The 14,971-nt window shown below is 55.9% G+C and overlaps 1 protein-coding gene across 1 annotated transcript in view; it reads left to right on the top strand.

Moving 5' to 3' along the window:
* PKD1 (polycystin 1, transient receptor potential channel interacting) overlaps positions 1-14,971 on the top strand; it is a 72,450-nt gene that overhangs the window by 35,894 nt on the left and 21,585 nt on the right. The window contains exons 7-16 of the mRNA XM_054271046.1: positions 1,628-1,842; positions 2,858-2,970; positions 3,050-3,176; positions 4,036-4,313; positions 4,862-5,578; positions 6,575-6,706; positions 8,089-8,264; positions 8,642-8,775; positions 9,330-12,952; positions 13,906-14,052. Of these exons, the coding sequence (XP_054127021.1) occupies positions 1,628-1,842; positions 2,858-2,970; positions 3,050-3,176; positions 4,036-4,313; positions 4,862-5,578; positions 6,575-6,706; positions 8,089-8,264; positions 8,642-8,775; positions 9,330-12,952; positions 13,906-14,052 (5,662 nt within the window). The remainder of the gene's footprint in view (positions 1-1,627; positions 1,843-2,857; positions 2,971-3,049; positions 3,177-4,035; positions 4,314-4,861; positions 5,579-6,574; positions 6,707-8,088; positions 8,265-8,641; positions 8,776-9,329; positions 12,953-13,905; positions 14,053-14,971) is intronic.

Here is a 14,971-nt window from a genome sequence, read left to right as displayed (position 1 = left end):
CCTCCCCAGGCTTGTTCTGCTCCTCCTGCCCCAGCAGGGCAGCTCAGTCCTTCCCCAGAGGCAGAGGAGAGCTCACATCTTGCTTTATAGAAAGATTATTCAGAGTCCTCCTGTTTCCCCTGCAGTGGAATGGGCTGGGCAGTGGGGCAGGGAGGGAGCCAGCCAGCAGCTTGTCTTTTAGTTATTCCTTTCTTTCTTTCTTTTTGATTTTTTTTTCCTAATGACTTGCAGTTAGATCATAGCTGGAATTAGAAGAGGAAAATCTCCACTGAGTTTTCCTGATGGCAGCAGGCAGGCGGTTTCCTACCCTGCTCTCCCTCATTCCCTGCCAGTGGTTCAGGAGCAGAACACAGCCCTTATTTATTTTTTAATCTCATTTGCAGTGAAAACTACTGATTCATGGAACAAGTTATTTTTGTCATCGTTTTTCAGCCTGACCTCATGAATCATTTCATCTGGCCTGAGCCTGGGGGTGGAGAGGCACCAGTTAGCACCAGTTATCTCCCCAGTCTGCCTTGGTACCACCCTGGGAGCACTCTGGGGCAGGCAGGGGCAGGGCTGGATTGATTTCCACCTGCAGGAGGGAGCGTGGAGGAGCCGAGAGCTCGGGAGGGCGCAGGGTGTTAATGTAGAGAAGTTAATAGAAGTTAATATGGAACAAATGCTTCCCTTTCTGCTGGGTGAGATTGGAAACGGCTCTCCAGGCTCTTTGTGGCCAGGAGAGACCTCTCAGCACTTTCCACCAGGGTCTGTGCTGGGATTGAGCCAGTTTCCAAATGGGGCAGGGATGTTTCATCTCCCAGAGGAGCCTGGCAGTGTGTGAGGGGTTCAGCTGTCTGCGGTGCTCCAGCTCTGCTTGTCCCCTCTGCCTGCTGCTTTCCATGGTGCCTGAGGAGCTCATAATGCCCAGGAGCTGCATCCAGGAGAGCTCCTAAACCTGCTGAGCTTTAATCTTCAGCTGGGGCCAGCCCCACCTGCAGGGGAGAATGGGCTGGTGGTGAATCCCCCAGGTGTGCACAGGAAAAGCACAAATATCCTGAGGGATTCAGCTGTCCCAGGCAGCTCTGTGTGACCAGATTATCCCTCTGGGGTGGTGACTCAGGGCAGAGTCTGGGAGGGACATGTGGTGACAGAGTGCAAATCAGCCTGAGCCATGGAATCATGGAGTGGTTTGGGTTGGGAGGGATCTTAAAACTCATCCAGTTCCACCCCTTTCATGGGCAGGAACAGCTTCCACCGTCCCAGGTTGCTCCAAACCCTGTCCAGCCTGGCCTTGGATGCTTCCAGGGATCCAGGGACAGCCACAGCTTCTCTGGGCACCTGTGCCAGGGCCTGCCCACCCTCACCAGGCTCTTGGGGCAGAGCTGGGAAGGCTGGAGGAGAGCAGTGCTGTGCTATGGAGGGGCACTGAGGTCCTGCTGGTACAGTGGATACTGAAACCCTTCAGTAATTAAAAGGCTCCATGAAACGCAGCCCATGGCACCCCGATGGAGCTGCTGTTATTTTGTTAATATTTTTAGAGAGAACCATAGATGGCAGCTGTCCCAGCTCTTTCTAATACTCATGATTTCCTGAAATCCCCCCTCCCCCTTCTTTCTCTTTTTTCTTTTTTTCCCCTTTTTTGCAGGAGCCTGGATGTCTGGATCGGATTCAATGATTTTGCAAGCCCTGGAGCGCAGCAGAGAGGGGAAGGATTCAATCTGGAGAGCTGTCAGAACTGGCTGCCAGGAGAGCCCCATCCCTCCAACGCCGACCACTGCGTGCGCATGGGCCCCACGGGCCAGTGCAACACCGACCTGTGCATGGCCAAGCACAGCTATGTCTGCGAGTACAAGCCACCAGGTGGGCCCTGCTGCTGCCCCCAGGGCTGGACAGGGCTCCCCTCCCTGCCTCTGGTGTGCAAAATAAGGATAAAGAGGGATATAGAGGGATAAAGAAGGATAAAGAGGGGTGCACGGAGAGGCTCCTCCGGAGCATCACTACAGAATGAGTGACTCGCAGCAATAGTCCCAAACCCAACTTCTAGAAACCCAGCTTCAGCCCAAAATGAAGAGTTTGGCTTACTCCAATCTTTGCCATGAGCAGAAGGAGACAGGGGAGCAAAGTTCCAAAAGGAAGAGTTTGGCTTACTGCAGTCTTTGCCATGAGCAGAAGCAGGGAGGGTAGCAAAGTTCTGAGGCAAAGCATTGGAAATAGCTTCTCCCTCTTACTTGAGCAGTCTCTGCTGCTGCCAGGATCTGAGGCCGTGCTGCTGCCTTGGTGGCTTGCTGTCCTTCATTGTGTATTTTGGGAGATGTTGGGGTGGCTCAGAAGTTGATTAGGTGAGGTGTGATGTGCTGTGCAGGTTTGTGGTTATTCAGCTTTCCAAATCTTCCGCACAAGTAAGAAAGAGAAGTAGGATGGACATGAAACAGGGGAGAAGGTTGATTTAAGAAGGAAAAGCCATGGCCAGAGGGGCAGCAGCAGCTGGCCAGTCCCCAGAGAGCCAGCCAGCAGTGTTTGCCACTGCTGGAAACCAGTTGGTTGTGGCCACATTGCCCAAGAAGTCCAGGGGCATAGGGAGGATGAGAAGGTGCACCTGGTGCTCAGAAATTCCAGGCAAATTATTAGTTGTTGGAAGGGAGAATTACTTGCACGGTTTCTAGAAGTCAAAATTGCTGAACGCTGCAAATGAAAATGTTATTTGTGCTGGATGAGAGAGAAATCGAGATACCTGTAAGGAGAAGGAAGATACAGGATTATGGAGCTGCTGCTCTCCTGAGTGGCCCAAGCCCTGCTGCAGCTTCATGGGGTGGAGGGAATGCCCTGAGGCCCTGCTGGGCCTCGCGGCTTTGTTCCAAATCTCCTTTGCAAACAGGAGTTCTCCTGAACGCCGAGAACTTCTTTGAGGGGGACGCAGCGCTGGCCCCACGGGAGGCCCTGAGGAACGTGAGCGACGCCGTGGCAGCAGAGCCGTGGCAGGCTGCGGAGGTGAGGGGGCTCTGCTCCTCCTGGGCTGCCTGGGGAGCCCTGGGGGCACGGGCAGGTGAGAGCTGTGCGTGTTCTGCAGGTGCTGGAGTTCCCGGAGCTGCCCTTCAGGCACCACGGCTTCCTCACTGCCCTGGAGTTCGCGGCACAGGAGCTGCACCAGCCCGTCCAAGTGAGGTTCCAGCTGCACAGACTGCTGGATGGAGAAGGTGAGGAGGCTCCTCAATGCCGGTGGGGCTGTCGGAGGTGACACCATCAAACTGGGGCTGGCCTTGTGGCCCCTCTGCTCCTCTGACCCCTAAAGGCTCAGAGGTTTGGTTCTGTTTCTGGAGGAGAACAAAGTGTGGAACCCACAGCCTTGGAGCAGTGGTTATCCTGGAGAAAATAACAGAGAGAAACCTCTCTCCATGCATGAGGAGAGCGTGAGGACCATGTGGAGAAGCTCATTAATCTTCTGAGCTGTACTTTTTGCTTTGTGAAGGCACATGTCAAATGGGGAATGTGTTCTGGTCCATCTGGCCCCACGGGTTAACAAGGAAGAACATTTTCCTGAGCCCATTTCTTCCTGATGGATGAGATAATCTAAAAAGCCTTTTATTCCTTGTACAACAGCTCAACAGTCACAGTTTTGGCAACAATTAATTCTGCAGCAGAATGTTTGTTGTAGCCGTGGGGTTGGCTGGTTACTAAAGGATCTTTTCTGACACTGACAAGCTGATACTTTGACATGGAAACATTAACTTCAGAAAAGTTGCTTAATGTGTTTTCAATGTCAAGGCCAGCTCTTGCTTTCACTTGGACAGGCTTTCGCTGTAGCACTGATCCTTTCAGATTGCAAATTCGTACGTTCTCACTGGAAAAGAGACAACTTTGGGTTTAATGATCTTGGTGGATTTTTCCAGTAAAAGAGGACATTTATGTAGCAGCAGGATGTGCTGCAGTTGCAGCTTTTGCTAAGAGTGGAGCCATCACCAAAATGGAAAAAAGAGTGAATTATGAGCAGAGGAGTGCATTAATAGTGTTACTCACCAGAGTGGCTATCACTGATTTCTCTTTCACTTCTTCCAGACTACCAGGAGGAAAACAATGCCACAGAACCCTTCCCCAGTGCTCAGGATGATGGGAACTGGACCCTGCTGGAGTGTCCTCCTGGTTTCCAGTGGTGTCCTTTGACAAACCTGTGCTCATCCCACAACAGCTGCTGCAATGGGAGCGAGTGTGCCAGCAGCTCCTTTGGCAGCAGCCCTGCCCTCGGGTCCCTGCAGCCCAACACCAGCCAGCCCAGCTACGAGCTGCTCAAGGAGTTCCTCTTTGTGGTGCCAGCTGGGCCCTCTACCCAGTACCAGGTCAGTGGCTGCTGCTGGGACCAGTGGGTGGGTGGGGCAGTTTTCTCCTGGGGGTTTGGGTGAGTTTGGGTTGTTCCCCTGTGGCAGATGGAGCCACTCAAGTCCATTGGAATAAAGGATGTCCCAGTGGCACATGGGCTGTAGGCTCCCTGCAGTGCCCTGCTGTGCCTGGGGTGCTGGAGGGTGTCCCTGCCCATTCAGGGGGTGGAACAGGATGGGTTTTGAGGTCCAGGTTGGGTTTTGAGGTCTCTTCCCACCCAAACCATTCCATGTTTCCATGGCAAGGCTGTGCAGATTCCACAGGCTATTCCCATGGCATTAGCACCGTGGAGATGGAGCATAAAGCTGATTTCCCTGTGGGCACATTTGATTCAGAGAGGCCAAGGAGGGTGGAGTGGTGACAGGTCTCCCTGTGCTGTGTTGGGATCTGCACCTTTTCTGTTGGTCCCACCTGGCAGGAAACCCAGCATTGTGCCCGGGCAGGAGCTGGCTGCTGACTGCTCTTGACGTGAGCCATTAACCCAAACCCCTCTCCTCTCTCTCTGCAGGTCCCATTCAGCAATGAGAACATCTTTGTCAGGCCTGGGGACGTTTTCAGCATCCAGCACAGCGCAGCCCCGGGCTCGTTCCTGCAGTGCCAGCGCAGTGCCAGCTCCGTGGCCGGCAGGAACTCCTCGGGGTGGGCCCCGGGGCCGTCCCCCAGCCCCGTGGGTGCCCGCAGGGCGTGCTCCGTGCGTGTGCGCTACGCTGAGGAGCAGCTGGTGCCGGTGCTGAGCCCCGGGAACGCGGGGCTGGAGCAGCCCGGGCACTACAGGCTCCGTGCCAGCGTGGACAACGGGCTCTTCCGCGCCAACCTGTCCTGCTCCTTCCGCGTGGCCTCGCGCGTGTCCGGCCTGCGCGTGCTGCACCCGGCCCCGCAGGGCTCCAGGGTGTACCTGCCCACCAACCACACCTGGCTGCTGCTCAGGCTGTCCTCGGGGACCAACGCCACGGCCAGCTGCCTGGGGGACGGCCGCAGCAGCGTGCCCTTCGTGGCCACCTGCCCCGCGGCCGTGGCCGCGCTCTGCGCCAGGGACAGCAACGACACCTGGTTTGCTGTGCTGCAGCTGGGCGGCCTCGGCGAGGGCCTCAGCACCCACGTGCTGGTGGCAGAGAACGCCGTGAGCTCGCAGAACATCACGGTCACCGTCAAGGTGGAGGAGCCCATCCGCGGGCTGAGGGCCACCCCCGACCCCGAGAGCAGAGTGCTGCTGAACACGAGGGTGGTGAGTGCTCGTTTGCTGCTGCTCTGGACCCTTCCCTGCCCTGGGGGGTTTGTCCCTCCCCTGGAGCTGCCAGGGCGTGTTTGCCTCGGGGCAGGGGGCACTGCTTGCTGCTAAGCTGCCAGGCTGTGAGCTGCTGCAGGCACAGCATGTGGCACCTGCACTGGTGCTGTCCAGCAGGAGGGCAGCTCAGCTGGAGCCCCTGAGGTAAGGCAGGGCCTCCTGAGAGGGGTCACTGCCTGTCCAGTGCCCCAGGACACAGGAGGCCTTAGGAAAGGCCAGTGCTTACCTTGGTTTGCCTTGTCCAGGTAGTCGTTCCTTGAGGTGTTCAGATTTGCCCTGCTTAATCCTTACAGCAGCTGGCTGAAGCTGTAGAGATGTTCCACCCCTCCAAGTCTTGGAGTTTGCAGTCTTGTTTTTTCCAGTTCCCCATCCCCAGAGCTACAGCCTGGGAAGCTGCTCAGTAACTGCCCCAAATGCTCTGTACAAGCTCTGGCTGCTTCTGGCAGATGCTGTGCCTGCACCTCTTGGTCTCACCCTTCCTGCTGCCACAGGCTGGTCAGGAGGCACTGCTGGAGTGAGGAGGGACCTGCCCTGTCCAGCCCCTTCAGTCCCTGGGTCAGGCACCATCCCTGGACGAGGGTCAGAGGCTCAGCTTGCAGGTGTAGCTAGAGCCAGGCTGTTTCTGCAGAGATTTCAGAGGGTTTTTTAGTCAGCAAGAGGGACCTGCTCACAAGAGCAGAGTGCTGGGCTGTGGGAGCAGGGAGTGTGGGGTCTGCTCCCAGCTCTGCTGGGGATTAATGGAGTCAGGGTCTGCATTTCTCCATCAGCAGCAGAGCCACAGATGATCTGTCACCTCTGTGCCATGCCCTGAGGGCACTGCAGCTGTGGGAGCCTCCCAGTCTGGCTCTGCTCCCTCTCCAGTTCAGCTGGAGGTCTCTGGGAAGTCTGGGCGTGCTTTTCTCTTGCACTAGTGTGAAATGTTCTCGTGCCTTTCAGAGCTACATCCCTGTGATGGAGGCTGGCTCAGATGTGACTTTCCGATGGACAGTAGATGATAAGCCATCTTTCACTTTTTACAATGTTGTCTTCAACGTTATCTACCAAAGCCCAGCTGTGTACAAGCTCTCGGTAAGCCAAGGCCTTTCCCATGACACCATTTCACCCCTGGCTTTCCATCCCATCCCACAAACTCCTCAGGAAGAGCAGCAGGGAGACAAGGCAGAGTTGAGTTGAGGTTTTCACTGCGCTCGTTTGCTGTTTCTCGCGGAGCTGCTCTTGCAAATGCAAATAGTTTCTTGTACTCCTACATTGCTGAGCTGTGCTCCTCCTCTGTGCTTTCTCCTCTTTTCTCCAAGCTCCCCTTTCTGTCCATGGAGTGTCTGTGTTCCCCCAGCAGGAGTTAGCAGGGAGCCCCTGCTCTGGCAGGCAGGAAATCTGGATTCAGAGCCTGGCAGAGGCAGGGTGCATCATGAGACTTCCATAGGCAGGCCAAAGCTTCTCCCACGAGCTGCTGTGTTCTCTGTCCTGCTCTGTTTCTCCTGGTGCAGACTGGAGCGCTGGGCTTTGCCACGGCCCCTGAAGGAGGGAGCAGAGCCTGGGCCAGGGCAGCTGTGTGTTGTGGGGCAGGAGCTGATCTCTGGCCAGCACTTTGTGTGTCCTGCCCTGCTGTGGTGCAAGGTGCTGGATCTGCTCTCAGGGTGTCCCTTGGCCTCCTGAGCAGACACCAGCCCAGCCCTGAGGCCATGCTTACACTAATTTGCTGGGTGCAGCTCTAATTTGCTGGGTGCAGCACTAATTTGCTGGGCGCAGCACTGTGCTGAGGGCCTGGGCTGCTTTCACCTGCAGAGCTGCCACGGTGCTGTCGGCCTGGGGGGCCCTGGGTTCAGTGCAGCACATCCACAGCAGCCCAGGCACGGGCTGCTCCTCCCTGCTGGGGTAGGAGGCCTGTCCCAGTGGGTTTGAGCCGCTCAAACCAGCAGCTCAGCCCTGCTGCAGGTGAGAAGGTGAAGCTGCTCTGTCAGTGTCACATGCCTAGAAAACCATGAGGATTCTGCTTTACTTCTGTCATGTCTCTTCTTGTGTCCCTTTCCCTCCTCTGCCCAGCCACTGTCCCTCTCTGTGCCCACCACACCAGGATCCTGGAGCTGCCCTTGCTGTGCTTGGTTTTATGAGCCTCTCCCCTCCCTGCTCTGTGCTTGAAGCCTTTTTCTGCCACTCTCCCGAGGAAATTGGGCGGCTCCTGTCCCCTTGGTGGCAGCAGGTGTGCCTGTGCTCAGCAGCTGGAGCTGCAGGGCACATTGGAGCAGGCAAAGGGGCAGCTGGCACATTCAGAGGCTCAGGATGGGAAGCTCCTCTCCTCTCCTGTAGCACCAGCCCTTCCTCAGACTGGCTGTAGAGCTGAACATGTGGCCACTCTCTCTGCCCTGACCTCCTCACTTCAGTCCAGCAAACCCCGCTCTGAGGGCAGCAAGGGGACCCCAAACCCATTCTTTGTCCCATGTCCTCCCCAGCTCACCGCCTCCAACCACGTCAGCAACTTCACAGTCAACTACAACGTGACGGTGGAGATGATGAACAGGATGAGGAACCTGAGCGTGGTGGGGGCCCTGCCCGTGGTGCCCCAGAACAGCAGCGTGGAGTTCAGCGCCCGCGTTCACGTGGACTCGGCTGTGGAGGCTCTGTTCCTGTGAGTCCTGTGCTGCTTGCCCCAAATTAGGATCTTTCTGTGCACCTCTAACCTTGCCTGCACAGTTTCTCTTCCCAGGGCCAGCTGGTCCCTCTCAGCTGCTGTTTAGTTATGTGAAATCTCTGTGAGTGGGGGTCACTCACACACCTGTAATTCAGGCTGAAATCCTTTCCATTTAAAGTGCTCTGACACTGCTTTTGTTTGGGTTCTTCCTCTTCCTCCTCTCAGCACAGCTGCTGCTTTGGTACTTGGCATTCTGCTTCCTATGTTTTTTTTTTGGAGAACCCAGCCCTGACCTGAAAGACAAGCCAGGATTGCTCTGGGATTTCTGGGATTCTCCTGTTGTGCAGTGTAACGTGGTTTGCCTGTTTCTCCAGGTGGGATTTTGGAGATGGTGTCCAGGAGACCTACCTGTTCAAACCTCCCTACAACAAGTCTTTCCTTGTTCCTGATCCCAATGTCCATGAGGTTGTCATTGAGCACAATGTTTCACACATCTACCAAGACCCAGGTATGCTCAGCAAGGCTCTTTGGGGAGGAAGGGGCTCAGGCATTTTTGGTATGAGGGGTGTGTACAAGACACTTCCAGAACAACCAGGGCTTGGAAATCATTGCCTGATTCCTGAGCAGACAGCCAGAGTGACTGGAAATCTCCAGCAGTTGCCATCCTCTCTAACCCTGTTTCCCAGGGAAGTTTGGCCATGCTATAAGCAGCAGGTCCACCACACTCAGCCCCTTTTTGGGCAGTCTCAGCAGAAGGACGAGGGGCAGGCGAGCCCCAGGCTGGTGGGAGGGTTGGGCAGCAGGAGGGGTCGGTTCTGTGGGTGAGCAGGAAGAAAATCTTTTATCTCTACCTGTTGGACAGATTCCTTTCTTGATGTTGGTCCCCATACACACAACCTGGTGTAATTCCTGCTGGTCCTGGGCTGGAGCAGGGCAGCCCAGAGTGAGCACAGCACAGGAGCAGAGTGTCCCCTGCAGCCCCTGTCACACTCCCCACGCCATGACAGCACTGTTGTCAGGCATGTCCTCACCCTGCCCTTGTTCTGCTCTCTCCCAACGCAGGAGAATACGCCCTGATGGTTGTTGTGTCCAACCAGTACGAGAACCTCACCCACCTGAGCGCAGTGCAGGTTCACAGCCCCCTGGTTGCCGTGCAGGTGGAGGCAGAGCAGGATGTTCTGGTGGTGGGCAGGCCGGTCACCTTCCGAGCCTCCGCCCTGCCGTCCCCGTACGGCGTGGTGTACACCTGGGACTTTGGGGACAGCTCCTCCCTGCTCGCAGAGCCCCAGCCCACAGCCACCCACAGCTACCCCCGCCGAGGGGTGTACAACGTCAGCGTGACAGCCAACAACACCGTGAGCAGCGTGGGCGCCGTGGAGTGCTACCAGGTGTTCGAGGAGATAACGGGGCTGCGCGTTTCTGCGGACGAGGCCGCAGAGCAGGGGGCACCTGTCACCATCAACGCCTCCGTGCACGCTGGGGACAGCATCACCTGGATCTTCGACATGGGCGACGGCACAGTGCTGAGGAGTCAGGTGCCAGTGGTGGAACACGTGTACATAAAGGACATCAACTGCACCGTGAACGTGACAGCCGTGAATCCTGTGAACTCTGTCTCCCAGGCGGTTCCTGTCCGGATATTTGTCCTGGAAATACTCAAAATAGAGCCTACTTCTTGCATCCTGGAGCACCCCGACGTGCAGCTCACCGCCTACGTGACGGGGAATCCTGAGGAGTACATCTTTGACTGGACTTTTGGGGACGGCTCCTCCAATGTCACGGTCAGCGGGGACCCTGTGGTGATGCACAACTTCACCCGGAGCGGGACGTTCCCGCTCACCCTGACCCTCTCCAGCAGCTTTAACAAGGCCAACTACTTCACCAGTGTCTGTGTGGAGCCAGAGATCCTCAACGTCACCCTCCTGCCCTCCAAACGCTTTGTGAGGCTCGGGGACGAGACCTCCTTCCAGGTCAGCGCCGTGCCTCCCTACCAGTACCGCTACCGCTGGGATTTCGGCAACAACGAGTCCACCAGGTCCAGTGGCACTGAGGTGACCTACACCTACAAGAACACAGGGGTCTTCCTGGTCACAGTGACCGTCTCCAACAATGTCTCTTTCAACAATGACACGGCCTTTGTGGAGGTCCAGGAGCCGGTTGGGGTAGCAAAGATCGAGTATAACGGGACGGATGTTCTGGAGCTGAACCAGATCTACCTGTTCTCTGCCAGCATGAATGGAACCAAAGTGAGTTACTGCTGGGACTTTGGGGATGGCACTGTCCAGCCTGGGCAAGTGGCCTCGCACTCCTACAACAGCACAGGGCACTACAGCATCACAGTGATGGGGCAGAACGACGTGAGCTCCAACGAGACCACCATTGATGTCACGGTGAAGCGGCGGCTCTTTGGCCTGACCGTCAATGCCAGCAGGACAGTGGTGCCACTGAATGGCTCGGTGAGCTTTGTGGCCACCCTGGTGGCTGGCACTGCCATCCGCTACTCGTGGATCCTCTGTGACCGCTGCACTCCCATCCAGGGCTCCTCCACCATTTCCTACACCTTCCGCTCCGTGGGCACCTTCAACGTCATCGTCACGGCCGAGAACAAGATCAGCTCGCTGCAGGACAGCATCTTTGTCTACGTCCTGGAGCAGATTGAGGGCCTGCAGGTGGCCAGCACCGACCTGGTGGAGGACTTGTATTTCCCAACTAACAAAACACTGCATTTGCAGGCCGTGGTGAGAGAGGGCACAAACATCTCCTACAGCTGGGTGGTCCAAAGGGATGGCAGTACTGTGCAGACCTTCACTGGGAAAACCTTCCCCTTGAGCATCCTGGAAGCTGGGAACTACACTGTCTACCTGAAGGCCACCAACATGCTGGGCTGTGCCACTGCTAACAGGACCCTGGAGTTCATTGAGAGCCTTGGTGTCCTAAAGCCCTATGCCTTCCCCAACCCAGCTGCTGTTAATGCCTCTGTGAACATCAGTGCCACCATAACCAGTGGCACTGGCGTCACGTACGTGTGGTACCTGGAGGATGGCTCCTCTCCTGTCACCTCTGAACACTTTATTATACACTCCTTCCAAAGCCCTGGGATGATTGAGGTCATTGTGGGAGCAGAAAACAAGCTGAATTCAACCAATGCCACTGTTTCTGTGTGTGTGGAGGAGGCCATCGAGGGGCTGAGTATCGGGACAGCAGAGCTGGACTGTAGGTACGTCTCCTCAGGCTCCACGGTGGTGTTTGAGGGGGAGCTGCAGAGGGGCACTGAAGTGACCTGGCTGTGGGAGGTGCCAAATGGCACACTGAGTGGCCAGTCCGTGGCAGTCACCTTCCCCACGGCGGGCTGGTACACGGTCCACCTGAACGCCTCCAACGACATCAGCTGGGCTCTGGCCAGCAGGAACATCTCCGTGCTGGACAGGATTCAAGGTCTGGAAGTCGTCGCCAGCAAGAAGGTGGTGGAGCCAGGAGAGCAGGTCGCCTTTGAGATCAGGATGCTGTCAGGTACCTCTGTGAGCTACCTGGTGAGCATTAGTGGGGACTACTCCGTGGTGCTCAACGGCTCCAGGTACAGCCACGAGTTCACCAAGAGCGGCGATTACCTGGTGACCGTGACCGTGCAGAACCAGATCAGCATCGCCCACGCCCAGGTGCTCATCTCTGTCCTGGAGCCCATCCAGGGCGTCAGGCTGCTGAACTGCTGCGAGGAGGGCATTGCCACGGGCACGGAGAAGAGCTTCAGTGCCCGCGTGGGCAGCGGCTCCCGCGTGTCCTTCTCCTGGCAGTTCTGCCTGTGGAAGGAGCGAGGCCGCTCCGTGGTTGCTGCGTCAGGAGACAGAGTGGCCTATGCTCCAGAAGCTGCAGGGCTGCTGGAGATCCACCTCACCGCCTTCAATGATCTGGGAAGTGTCAACATCACCAGAACCATCCAGGTGCAGGACCCCATAGTGCAGGTGTCCCTCAGTGCCACCAATGCCTTTGTCAACAGGACGGCGCTGTTTGAAGCCGTGGTGGTGCCCAGCAGCAGGAGCGTTGAGTTCTTGTGGAGCTTTGGGGATGGCTCTTCCACTCAAACCACCAGGGCTGCAGTGGCCAACTATTCCTACCTGAGCCCCGGGGATTACCTGGTGGAGGTGAATGCCACCAATCTCATCAGCTTCTTCATAGCCCAGCTCACTGTCACCGTCAAAGTCCTGGAGTGCGAGGAGCCCGAGGTGGAGCTGGCGCTGCCACCACAGGTGGTTATGAAGAGATCCCAGAGGAACTACCTGGAGGCACAGATTGACCTCCGAGGGTGCTTCAAGTACCAGACAGAGCACCTGTGGGAGATCTACCGAGCACCCAGCTGCATGAACCTGGATGACTCCAGCAGGATCCGGCTGCCCAACGTCGACGTGAACAGGCCCCAGCTGGTCATCCCAAAGCTCGGCCTGGAAGTTGGGAACTACTGCTTCATGTTTATTGTCTCCTTTGGAGACACCCCGCTGTCCAAAAGCATCTTTGCCAACGTGACTGTGATCCCGAGCAAGCTGGTCCCAATCATTGATGGGGGGTCGTACCGTGTATGGTCCAACACCCAGGACTTAATCCTGGATGGGGAGAAATCCTACGACCCGAACCTGGATGATGGGGAACAGACCCCCTTGTTGTACGAGTGGTCCTGCACATCCTCCTCCAAGGTAAGAGCAGCCTTGCCCAGCCACAGTGACCATTTAGGAGCTTCAGCTCCACCACAAACATGTCTGGGGTGAAACGGTGTCGAGGGAAGCTTTTGTGAGCATCTCTAACAGAGCTGCTCTGGCAGGGGGGTTGCAGGGGTTCAGTTCCCAGCTCAGGATGATGATACAGAAATTGGTGTGAGGTGTGGTGCAGTGCAGTGCCCCTGGGCAGGGCAGAAGGGCTGGCTCTGGGAGGGAGGCATGGCCATTGCTGCTTCCATGGCATTTTCCTCTGGTCCCCGCTGTCACTGATGCTGTTTCTGTGCACTGAGGGTGTTACAGAGCTGCTGATGCAGCCTGGGAGCTCAGGGCTCTGGTCCCTCCCCCATTAACAGTTAAATGTCTCTAATGCCATCAGGGGACTAAGTTAGACTTTGGGGAGGTTGAGTGACCACAGCTTGTGGTCACTAGCAGGTCACTGTCCTCGTGCTGCAGGGATCTGACCCTGCACTGATGGAAGGGCAAGGGAGACCTGCCTGGCAAACCCCCATGGGAATCCACCTCAGCAGCATTTTTGACTGAATGTGGAACTCTTTTGCTTGTACAATGTCATGTTTTCTATCTTTGTCTCAAATGTGAAGTGTGTGGGGGTTGGACTTTTTGGTTTAATGTGAGCTTTTTGTGTTGCTTGGCAATGTTTGTAAGGTATTTAATGAAGAATTAATTGCTGTAAACTACAAATATGAAACTGAGATGAAATACAGGAGTATTCCAACTACTGTTTGCTAACCTGAAGAGTAGGATAATGTGTTTTATTGTCCACACACGCCCTGTTTCTCCCACCCCAGTGGTGGCACTGCACAGCAAGGTCTGTGACAGTGACTCTGTGTGGACCTGAATGTTTTGCCTGTGGACTAACCCGATGTGCATCCTTACCAAGGAGGGTTTGAAAGTTCTTTTCTCCTTGCAAGCAGAGCTCGGCTGCAGGGTGCTCTCTGAATTTCAGTGCCAAGGAAGGAATTGTCACAATTTCCAAAGCTCTATTAGAGGCAGATGTGGAGTACACGTTCGACCTCACCGTCAGGAAGGAAGGGATGAGTCCCGAGGCCACCAACCAAACCGTACGTACCACACTCAGCTGTCACCTTCTCTGCTTGGCACAGTCGCCTCTGAGGCACAGAGTCAGGGGGTGGTTGGGGTGGAAGGACCTTAAAGATCACCCATTGCCATGGCAGGGACACCTTCCGCTATCCCAGGCTGCTCCAAGCCCTGTCCAGCCTGGCCTTGGGCACTGCCAGGGATGCAGGGGCAGGCACAGCCTCTCTGGGCACCCTGTGCCAGGGCCTGCCCACCCTCCCAGGGAAGAATTAGTCCCTTTCCCAAGGAAAATTCTATAGGAGAAAGGAAACTTCCTTTCCCATCCTTTAGCACTCCCAGCTCTTCACATGCCACGAGCTCTGCCCTCATTTTACCCAGAGAGCATCCTAAGAGCCAGGGCTCAGTTTTTCTGTCAATAATTCCTCTCTTCTCACATTCCAAGCTCTTTTAGGGGAGGATTTTTTCAGGGCACGTTGTTTGTGTCCCACGAATCCCAGGGCTGAGCTCACCCGCTCAGTTCTGTCGGGAACATCCATCGTGGTGCAGTTGGCAACTGGAGATGGACTCAGGCTGGAAGTGGAAACTCTTACAGCCCGGGTTTGAAACCAGAGCTGCGGGATGAAAAGAAAAAAATGAAATTGATAGTCTTTCAAGGACATTCTGTACTATCTGGTTTCCATGCAGGAGCACAAAACAACGCTCCCAGTGTCGCAGGAAATGTGCAGATACTGGCGGGATGAGCGGGGCTCCAGCGCAGGGCTGGGGAATATTCATCCCCTTTTAAGGGTCTGCCATGTTAAACAATGTCTTCATTAGTGTCTTTGAATTCATAACACTCATTATGCCAGGGCAGAGGGCTCAGTCCAGTGCTGGACAAGCCCATTTCCTTGGGGATTAAAGGAATTTAGACAGAGCAGAGGAGTCAGAGTTCAGCTGCTGTTG

This window comes from Melozone crissalis, unplaced genomic scaffold (assembly GCF_028551555.1).
Source record: "Melozone crissalis strain CALT ecotype California unplaced genomic scaffold, PUWL_Pcris_2 ptg000012l_1, whole genome shotgun sequence".
Taxonomy (NCBI): Eukaryota; Metazoa; Chordata; class Aves; order Passeriformes; family Passerellidae; genus Melozone; species Melozone crissalis.
This window is presented reverse-complemented; position numbering and strand designations above follow the sequence as displayed.